Raw genomic sequence first — 10,371 nt, 5'->3', positions numbered from 1 at the left:
AGTCTGGGGAGGAAGCCCCATCCTCATCCTCATCCTGATCTCTGCAGCTCCCTGATGACAAAGAGCTTGCTGGTGTGGCCTGCAAGACCTTGACTGCAGGCCTGACTCCTGCCTTTGTGATGCTGGACAAGAGATATCCCATGGAGAACAGGCATTTTGAGCCTTTTTTTTTTCTCTGGAGAATTTTTTTTTTCACCTGTCACTACTGTTTTCAAACGGCTGAGATTACACATCCAAGGTCCCCACGCTGAAGTCTGTGTGCTTCCAGCCGGCAACAGATTGCGAGTGGCTGCTGCTACTTTACTTACAGGACTGCTTAATTAACTTGATTAATCAGTCCGTGTTCGCACAACACTCTGGAGACGCAAAGCCCTCTGGTTGCTGCTGCCTGCTGCCCTCGCCTTTATTCCCGACCAGTGCTGGATGGTCACAGGCAAGAAGGGAATCGCAGAAAGGCAGCCTGGGCTGGAGCAGCCACGTCTCCTACTCCAGCAAGGTTTGAATCAGAGGACAGAAACAAATATTGCTCAAATCTGACCAAAACACTGCTCCTGTGGTGTGCCCTGCCAGCACGGGGCAGGATGGAGAGCAGGGACCAGGGCCCCCTCCCTGAGCCAGAGGAGCGTTCCCTTGTCCCAGGTCCCGCTGCCACCGTTGGCACACGGTCTTTAACAGCGCCCGGTGGCGCCGGCCGCGCTCCCGGTTGCCCGGGCGGGTCCAAGGGCCGAGGGCCTGGTGGCGACTGGCAGGAGCCTGTCGCGGCCGCTTGCTGACATCAGCAGTGAACTTGGCCCCGCGTCCCGCTCGTCCCGCTCCCGGCCGGGGTCACCGGTGCCCGCCCGGCCCAGGGGTGCAGGTGACGGGCGCTCCACGTGCCCCGCGCCGGGCAGGGCGAGCAGCACCCCCGGGATCCCGCACCGCGCTGCCCCGCGGACCCCCGCTTCCCTCCGGGGGGTGCATCCGCCCGGCTCCCACAGACACGGGGGGCGAATGGGCCGGGACCCCCACCCGCGGGGCTTTGTGTGAGGGGTGGGGTGGGGGGGCTGCGCGGGGGTAGGGGAAGCACCGAGCACGGCGGAGCGCGGCGGGCAGCAGGCAGGACCCCGTCCCCACAGCAGCCCGGTGACACCGGGGGCCGCGCCCCCACCCCAGCCCCACACGGTTCCCCCCCCACCCCAATATCTTCCCCCTGTCTGGGCGGCGGGGCGGGGCGAGGCCTGGGGGGCGTGGCCAGGCGTGTCCAATCGGAGCGGCGCACTCCGAAAGTTTCCTTTTATGGCGACACGGCGGCGGCGGCGGCCCGATATAAACGGCGCTCGTGCGGCGGGCGGGAGCCGCCGCGAGCTCTGCCTGCCCTCACCGCGCGCGCGCCCCGCTCCCGCCGCCGCCTCGCGCCCGCCCCGGCTCCGACCGCGCCAACTCCCCAAAGGTGAGAGCGGCACCGCGACAGCGGGGGATAGCATGATAATGGTGTTAACGAGAATAGGAACGAGACGGTGTTGTAACTAATATCGCTGTGCTCGGGGTTTGTTGGGACGCGGCGCGCCCTTTGTGCGCCGGCGGGGTGGCGGCCCCGTAGCGCGCTGCCGCGTTTTAAGGGATAGAGACGCAGCCCGCGGGTTAAGGCTGGGTTTGGGGGTGATGCTTGCAGAGGGGGGTTGCGCCGCTGCCACCCGTGGGGCTAATCCGCCCCATAAGAGGATTGCTGGTGCGGACGGGGGGAGCGGGCGGCTCGGCTGCTGTGTCCCGGGAGCGGTGGCGGGGCCGGGGGCGCGGGTCTTTGTCTGCTCCGCGGAGCCGCCCGTGCTGGGGTCGGGGCCCGGGGGCGTTGTCCCCCGTGGGGAGGGGCGCGGCTCCCCCTCCCCGCACATACGAATAGTCCCGGTGGCTTTTGCTTGCGGGGAGGGGGCGGCTCCCCGTGCACGGGGTGAGGCTTTGGATGGGAACAATGCGGGGTCGGGGGGCGCGGGGGGGGCTCCCCGTGTGCCCGGAGCGCAGGTGCAGGCGGGCTGCCCGCTCCGGCTCCGACTACACTTCCCAGGCTGCCCGTGCGGGGCGGCACATGTGCGGCAGCTGCCGCCGCCCCCCCGCCACCGGATTACACCGGCGCGGCCAGAGCCGCCGGGGCTGAGCCTGGGCGGGCGGCAATTGCATAAGACGCTGGCTCTAATCCCGCCCGCGGTGCCGCCGCTCGATGGGGCAGAGCCCCGGTCACGCTTGGCTAGTGGGCTGGGCGTGGTGACCAGCGCTTGTGTTGCTGCGGTTCCTTGTTGCTGGCTGAGGCTTTGGGGGCTGTGCAGAGGGGCTCGGCTGTGCCTGGCACAGGGCGTGACCCCCTTTGGCTGGATGGTCAAGCCCCGCTGAACGGCACATGGCGGGGCTCTGAGCAGAGCACCGGGCGTGCCCGGCGGGGCTGTGCGGAGGTGTTGAGCCCCGCCGGCCGGCTCTATAGGTGGGGCACCGGGCGTGTCCGGCGGGGCTGTGCGGAGGCGTCGAGCCCCGCTGGCCGGCACACGGCAGGGCGCTGGGGTGTGGCCGCCACGCCCGCCCGCCCCGGGGAGTGGCCGCCGCCGTCCCCCCGACAGCCGGTGGCGGGCGAGGCGCGGCGCGCTCCATCCATTGCCTTTTATGGTAATAATGCGAGAGGGCGCAGGGACTTCCTTTGTCCCAAATCCGCGCAGTGCCGAAATCTGGGAGGTGTCGCCCCCTCTAGCGGGCGCCGGGCGAAGCGGAGCGGCGCCGGCAGGAAGGAAATGGGTGGGGAAGGCCTTGGCGGCATCGCCTGCGCTTCCCGCCATCGCCTGCGCTTCCCGCCCGCCGCCGCGGGACTGTGAGCGGGGATGCTCATGCCTCCTTCTCTCCTCTCCTCCCGCAGCCAGCCATGGATGACGATATTGCTGCGCTCGTTGTTGACAATGGTTCCGGTATGTGCAAGGCCGGTTTTGCCGGGGATGATGCCCCCCGTGCTGTCTTCCCATCCATCGTGGGTCGCCCCAGACATCAGGTAGGTGGCTGGTTGTGCTTGTCGTCTAAGAATAAAAGAGTTTTAGGTGGAAGTGGTTTCCCTAGAGGGAAGAAACCTTTTTATTTGGTTTTGTACCATGAGAGGCCTCTGTGCTGCAGCACAGCTGGTGGGGAATGCAGCCTCCTGCAGAGCATTTGTGCAGTGTGTGTTGGAGCAGCTGACTGGATGTCATCCCTCACAGAGATGTGACAGCAGAGGGACCATTATTACAGACTTAGGTTTGGGAAAAGAGAGTTATTCACTCTTCAGCTGTACTTACCACTTGGTCTTTGTTCTGCAGGGTGTGATGGTTGGTATGGGTCAGAAAGACAGCTATGTTGGTGATGAAGCCCAGAGCAAAAGAGGTATCCTGACCCTGAAGTACCCCATTGAACACGGTATTGTCACCAACTGGGATGACATGGAGAAGATCTGGCATCACACTTTCTACAATGAGCTGAGAGTAGCCCCTGAGGAGCACCCTGTGCTGCTCACAGAGGCTCCCCTGAACCCCAAAGCCAACAGAGAGAAGATGACACAGGTGTGTAGAACTCTGCAGCTTGCAGCTACAGCAGATAATTGCTGCAGGCCAGCTCTCCTCTTCCATGTTGTCCTCTCTCCTTCTTCACCACTATTCTCCCTTTTTGCCATCTTTACAGGGTTTTCCTTTCCTGACCTGAGTCTCCTCTTTGCTGGACCTTGACAGGTTTTGTTTGCTCTTCTAAGCTGGCTTTCTCTGAGACTGAACTAGCAACTTGTCTAACTGCTGTTTCTGACTAGGCACGCTAATCCATTTACAGCCCTTGAGTGACTGTACTGTAGTTTACTTGGCATTTGTTTTGTTCCTTGCTGTGATATGTGGATGGGTCTGTGGCAGTGGTGTCCCTGCTCAGGCTCTGACCTGGCAGGTGTGGGTGGAGACCAGGTGAGATAAGCATGGACTTTGAGGGGGAGTTTAGAGATGCCTCTTATCTAGGGGCAGAAGTAAAACCACTTTGCATGGACTTGGTATAAACATGTAGCAAGAACACATTGTATTTTTGTGTTGACTCAACCCTTCCTTTTCTTTCCCTAGATCATGTTTGAGACCTTCAACACCCCAGCCATGTATGTAGCCATCCAGGCTGTGCTGTCCCTGTATGCCTCTGGTCGTACCACTGGTATCGTGATGGACTCTGGTGATGGTGTTACCCACACTGTGCCCATCTACGAAGGCTATGCCCTCCCCCATGCCATCCTCCGTCTGGATCTGGCTGGCCGTGACCTGACGGACTACCTCATGAAGATCCTGACAGAGAGAGGCTACAGCTTCACCACCACGGCCGAGAGGGAAATCGTGCGTGACATCAAGGAGAAGCTGTGCTATGTCGCCCTGGATTTCGAGCAGGAGATGGCCACAGCTGCCTCTAGCTCTTCCCTGGAGAAGAGCTATGAACTCCCTGATGGCCAGGTCATCACCATTGGCAATGAGAGGTTCAGGTGCCCTGAGGCCCTGTTCCAGCCATCTTTCCTGGGTAAGTCTAACTTTCTAGGATATTCTGTTGCTCCTTAATGTTCCTTCTGTGAAGGGTGACCTGGAGACCATGGCAGTGAGGTTCCATATTTTACTGCTGGTCTGTAGCAGGGCTTGTGCTGCTCACCAGTGTCAACCTCACTTCTACACAGCTTAAAGCTGTTGGAGGGACTTGGGTTGGCAGAGCCAGAAGTTGAGTCTGTCCCAGCCATGGCTCTGTAGTGCCATCCTGCTGAAAGGACTGCTGGTCTCTTGGCTGCCTGTAGTATCTTTTTAGACTTTGTCAACTCTGTCTGAGCCTTTGTTGACTTGAAACTTCTGCTTTTTCACAGGTATGGAGTCCTGTGGTATCCATGAAACTACCTTCAACTCCATCATGAAGTGTGATGTGGATATCCGTAAGGACCTGTATGCCAACACAGTGCTGTCTGGTGGTACCACAATGTACCCTGGCATTGCTGACAGGATGCAGAAGGAGATCACAGCCCTGGCACCCAGCACAATGAAAATCAAGGTAGGATGGAGTTGGGTTGAAATACCCAGCACATGCTGGAGTCCTGCTGCAAAAGATAGAAACCATGTCTGTCTGGTACAGCCTTTATGGCCTTGGGCTGGACAGGATGGCACCCACCCAACTGCATGAATAATGGGATTAGAGTAAAGACTGGTTGCAGAGGAGGGAGGTGGGTGTGTGAGGTTGTGTCTTGATCCTGTTTGGACTTCATGGTATCTTGGCCAAGGTTAGATAAGGGAATTAGAAGCTCCATCTTGCAGGGCCGTGCGTGGGCTGTGAGCGTAGCGTGATGCTGTGTCTGACTGGTTCCTCTTCCTCCTGCAGATCATTGCCCCACCTGAGCGCAAATACTCTGTCTGGATCGGAGGCTCCATCCTGGCCTCCCTGTCCACCTTCCAGCAGATGTGGATCAGCAAGCAGGAGTACGATGAATCCGGACCCTCCATTGTCCACCGCAAATGCTTCTAAACCGGACTGTTACCAACACCCACACCCTTGTGATGAAACGAAACCCATAAATGCGCATAAAACAAGACGAGATTGGCATGGCTTTATTTGTTTTTTTTTTGGCGCTTGACTCAGGATTAAAAAACTGGAATGGTGAAGGTGTCAGCAGCAGTCTTAAAATGAAACCTGTCGGAGCGAACGCCCCCAAAGTTCTACAATGCATCTGAGGACTTTGATTGTACATTTTTTTGGTTTTTTTAATAGTCATTCCAAATATTCTAAGGCATTGTTACAGGAAGTTACTCGCCTCTGTGAAGGCAAAGCCCAGCTCGGAGGGAGTCCACCAGTTACAGCTGGTGTTAGGTTATAATTGCTTGTCTGTAAATTATGTAACCCGACAAGTGTCTTTTTGTATCTTTCCGCCTTAAAAACAAAACACACTTGATCCTTTTTCTCTTCGATTTGTCAAGCAAGCAGCCTGTGTTCCCCAGTGATAGATGTGAATGAAGGCTTTACAGTCCCCCGCAGGGTCTAGGAGAAGTGGTGCCAGTATGTGGGGGAGGGAGGGGCTACCTGTACACTGACTTAAGACCAGTTGAAATAAAAGTGCACACCATAGAGGCTTGACTGGTGTTGGTTGTTCATTTTCTTTCTTTTCATGCTGTTTTTGACAGTTGCTCCCTGCTCTGATCTCGCCCTGCCAGGCTGCACAGCTCTGCTATCAGGCTGAGGGGATGCTGGTGCTGCAGGCACAAGGCAGATGGCTCTGGGTGATACGGGGAGGGGTAGAATTGAGCCCGCCAAACCTGTGGGGTCTGTGAGGTTCCCTTGGGTTGGAGTTCTCCAGATACTGCCAGTGTGCCACAGGAGCTGGGTTTGATGGATTCAGCTGCATCTTCCCAAATGTTGCTCTTGTATGTGTCTCCCTCCTCAGTCTCATGTTGGACTGATGGAAGCAGGTGGGGGGTGTTGATGCCATAAACAAGCCAAAGCAGCTGCTTTCTCCCTGCACCAAGGCTCCTTTGACTGGTCTGCAGCTCTACATGGGACAGTGTCCCTGCTTCCCTCTGCTCCAAGTATCAGAGCTTGCCTGTCCTGCTCCCAGTTTGCCTTGGGAGGGAGGCCAGGGTTCAGGTAGGGAGACTCATGCCCTGGCAGTGTGCTGGCTGGGTGGAGCACCTTTCAGGTGAAAAGCAAGAGAAAGTCCTGTGAAGTGGAAAAAACTGACTTTAGAGAGCAGGGCTGCTGGAGAGCTACATGGGTGGGGCTGGGAAAAAGGTGCAGGGAGGAAGGAGGAAGCTTTGGCAGGGTCAGTGACACAGCTCCAGTGCAGGTACCTGCCTCCAGCCCAGCCTTTGCCAGGAAGGTTTTGTGCTTCCTGACTCTGCTCATCCTTTGAGCTTCCACACCTGTGAAGCTTCAGCCTTATTTGATCAACTGCTCTGGTTTTGTGGATAAGAACAGGGGTGATCATCACAAAGCTGAGACCCTGTTGGATAAAGCCATGTCCACAAGCTCCCAGAGCTGGAGCCACAGCTGTGGAAAGGAGACAGACAGGGATTGAGGCTACTGGGTCAGGAAGCAGAAAAAGCTGAGCCAGGTAACACTGTTGCCAGCTCAGGGAGACCAGACCTGGGAGCGTTTTCAAGAGGGAAGCTTCCCAAGGCTCTGCCAGTCTTGTCTGCCTTTGAAGAGCTAATGGCTGTGATTGTGTCATTTCGAAGCAGATGAAAGGCAGGGAACAGGCTCTAGTTCCTCTTTAATCCTCTGCCTGGCCTGCTCCTGCTCTGGCATTGAACTGTGCTCAGGGTGGACCTGCCGGTTTCTGCCCTTCATCTCCCCAGGCTCCCTCCTGGGTGCAGTGAGAGCCTGGCAGGGCTGGAGTGCAGACTGAGCTGAGCTGATGAGTACTGGAAGCACCAGTTTGCAAGAGAGGAGGTGAAACAGGTTGGAGCAAGGCCCAAACTGGGCTTATAACCTAAAGTCTTGGGGAAATGGGGTGAGGAGGAGGCAGTGGCAGCTCCTGGGGAGGGAGTGAGGTAGGAAAAAGGCCAGCAGCCAAGAAGAGATGACAGCAATAGGGAAATGGGGTGCCTTTCTTCAGCCTTTGCTGAAATGGTCACTGTTTGCTGTGGGAAAATGTGCTGAGACACAAAGAACAGAAGAAACTGGTGCTGGTGAGAAACCAGTGAGCAGCAAAATGCCAGAGGCTGAGAGCAGCTCAGGTAGGCAGAGGTGTGAGCACAGAGAGACTGGTGCAGAGCTGCTGGACACAGGGCAGTCAGGATGATTTTCAGCTCCAGAACCAACTGAGGTGTGCTGTTGACAGTTAAAACTTTGCAGGACTTTTTCTCCTTTCTTCCCATTTCACTTGCTGTTTTGGGTAACCAGCCCCTCAGTAAAATGAAGCTGAGCTTTCCACAGCCCTTCTCGATGCCTCTCCAGCATGAGGCCATGGTGTGCACAGCCACTCTGCAGGCTGCTCCAGCAAGGCTCCGTTTATTCCTCCTCTGGGCCATTACATGCTGGAGAAAAGAATGTGGTGCCGGGCAGGGACAACTGCAAGCATTACTCACTGCTCCCAAATGCAGTGAGCACGAAGCATGGGGGAGCCTGGAGTGGTTTCCTTCCAGGAATGTCAAGTGCTGGAAGAGAGGGGATTTTTTAATCACAGTTTCTCTGCCATGGAGTTTCAGAGGGCTCAATTCACTCCTCACTGTTTCACAGAGTGGGGAAATGCTGAGAGGCCTGTCAGGGAGGGCAGTGGAGGAGCCATGTCCTGGCTTTTTTGGATTCAAAGGAGAACTTGTGTAGAGAATAATCAGTGCTCTATCTCCTCCAGCACACAAATATCCAGGGGTTATAGGGAAACCAGAAGCTTTAATATGTCCACTCACAGTCCAGGCTGAGCATGTCCCCCTGTCTGTGATGTTCCAGGATTCCTCAGGCTGCAGGGACAGCAGGACTCAGCTCTAGATCCTTCCAAGTCACTCAGCTCTTTCTTACCTCCCTGCAGCTGCCTCAGGAGAGATGGCTCAGCTCAAGGGAGCTGAGCAAACATATTTTACACCCTTTCTTCCCTCAGAGTTCCCAACTTTCTCTCCTGCTGGAGACAGTCTCTGGCACTTCACCTGCTATTAGCTGATGACCTGGAAAGTCACCTCACTGAGCTGCTTATGGAATCAAGCCACCGCCGGGAATTAGTGATGTCCTTGGCAAAGGAGATGGTTGCAGCTCTCGGGATTTAGCCCTGAAGGGCCTCATTGTCTCTCAGCTGTGTCAGGGACAGTTGACCAGAAACGGTCCCTGGATGGGGAGGATCCTGTTCTCTCGTTAGTGAGCATGTGCTCCTCCAGGAGAGGAGCCAGCTGGCTGTGTGCAAAAATCCCAGGGAATCTCACAGCATTCAAACTGAACTGGCCTCCTTGCAGAAGTACCAGCTTTAGAAAATGGCCATTCCAAGGTATCCATTCAGGGATGGGTCTGTGGGATTAGCTTAGGGCAGGAGCAGTCTTGGTCTCTGAAGTTGTTCTTTGCAGGACTGCTGACCTGGAGCCTGCCCTGACTTGCATTATACCCATCTGTAATCCACTTTAGCAGGCCTTACAGTATTAAACCATATCAGGGATTGAGAATCATTCCCAGCAGTGGAGCTAGCAATGCACCCAAGCATACCAAGTGACTGCTGCAGCCCAGCTGGGCTTTAGCCAAGCTGACAAAAAGGTGTTCAGGCTGTATCAGTCTTAAGAAAAATCAGAAGAGAGAACTGAGGCAATACTTTCCAGAGGAAAAAACATAAAATCCCCAGGACAGACTGGCCTTGAATGTTAAGATATTTTGTTTTATACAGAGAAAAACATCTTGACAGTGGTATTAATTTGTTTGCCTGTCGACTGGGACAGCATGATATGTACCTGCCTTGTTTGGGCTAGGAAAACATGTATTGGTTGTAAGATGACCAAAGTCTACCCACATAAAAAGCATTCCTGAAGTGAGGCACAGCAAGGAGGGTTTCCCCTATCACCATCTGGCCACCTCCCAGGGCCATGAAAAGAAATGCCAGAGTTCAGTGTAATGTTCAATTCCCTCCTCCTTTACTGCCTGTTTCTGCCTCACGTTCAACCTCCATGTCTGATCTGCACCAACACACCGCTTGTTTATCTGGTGGATCAAAAGTCCAATTGCTGCTCCTCTTACAAAGCCTCATTTCTTCTCAGGAACCCCTTCCACCACCCTCTGTTCCCAGTACTTATTTGGGGTTGTCAGCTGCTCTCTGGTCCCTGTAGCCCCCAGGGATGGAGGGAATCCATGGCTACTCTAAACTCCAGCTGCTCCAGCCACCCTGGCTCTCTGGGCAGGGCCTTCCCTCTGCCTTTGGGACTCACTGACAGTTTTATTTATCATTTGCATTGGAAATGCAGGTCTCCTCCACCCTGGTCTCTGCTTTCCCTGGTGACTGCAAATATGGTAGGTTGGTATTTTTCCCAGATGTCAAACAAGTTGGTCTTGACTGAAAGGCCTCCGGATTTAATTTGTGATTACCTTTTATTTAAGTGAAACACATGACAAACAAAACAGGTACAGATCCTCTACAGAGGTTCTCCCTCATCTAAGAGCTAAAAATTGCTTTCCTCTTTGACTCCACAGCTCTCTCACAAGCCTAGAAGCAAAATGCATAATCAAGACTTGAGGCACTTGCTATTTCTAAGTGAAACCCCCAATTTACCCTTAATGTAATTCACGGCCTTAAATGGCAACAATCAAGCAGGAAGAAAATAGCAACTTACTAATCTTCCTTTATGGGTCATCTTTAAAACACATTTTCTATGAACAAAATTCCTGAAGCATACACGTAACTGGAAATTCCAGCGCTGTGGTCCTGTCTGTACTTGA

At 55.2% G+C, this 10,371-nt stretch overlaps 1 protein-coding gene across 1 annotated transcript; it reads left to right on the top strand.

Moving 5' to 3' along the window:
• Positions 1-1,337: 1,337 nt before the first annotated feature.
• Positions 1,338-6,105, top strand: ACTB (actin beta). Its single transcript, XM_033073689.1, has 6 exons — positions 1,338-1,429; positions 2,876-3,004; positions 3,306-3,545; positions 4,080-4,518; positions 4,850-5,031; positions 5,356-6,105. The coding sequence occupies exons 2-6, from the start codon at positions 2,882-2,884 to the stop codon at positions 5,497-5,499; spliced, it is 1,128 nt and encodes a 375-aa protein (XP_032929580.1). The 5' UTR covers positions 1,338-1,429; positions 2,876-2,881; the 3' UTR covers positions 5,500-6,105.
• Positions 6,106-10,371: the final 4,266 nt, after the last annotated feature.

This window comes from Catharus ustulatus, chromosome 16 (genome assembly GCF_009819885.2).
Source record: "Catharus ustulatus isolate bCatUst1 chromosome 16, bCatUst1.pri.v2, whole genome shotgun sequence".
Taxonomy (NCBI): Eukaryota; Metazoa; Chordata; class Aves; order Passeriformes; family Turdidae; genus Catharus; species Catharus ustulatus.
Note: the sequence above shows the minus strand (reverse complement) of the source record. Positions and strands in the feature narration are given on the sequence as shown.

Excerpts from the sequence above, each read along its gene's own strand:
- ACTB (XM_033073689.1), top strand. The coding sequence starts at position 2,882 with ATGGATGACGATATTGCTGCGCTCGTTGTTGACAATGGTTCCGGTATG. Across the intron at positions 3,546-4,079 it reads ACAGAGAGAAGATGACACAG|ATCATGTTTGAGACCTTCAA; the intron begins GTGTGTAGAACT and ends TTCTTTCCCTAG. Across the intron at positions 5,032-5,355 it reads CCAGCACAATGAAAATCAAG|ATCATTGCCCCACCTGAGCG; the intron begins GTAGGATGGAGT and ends TTCCTCCTGCAG.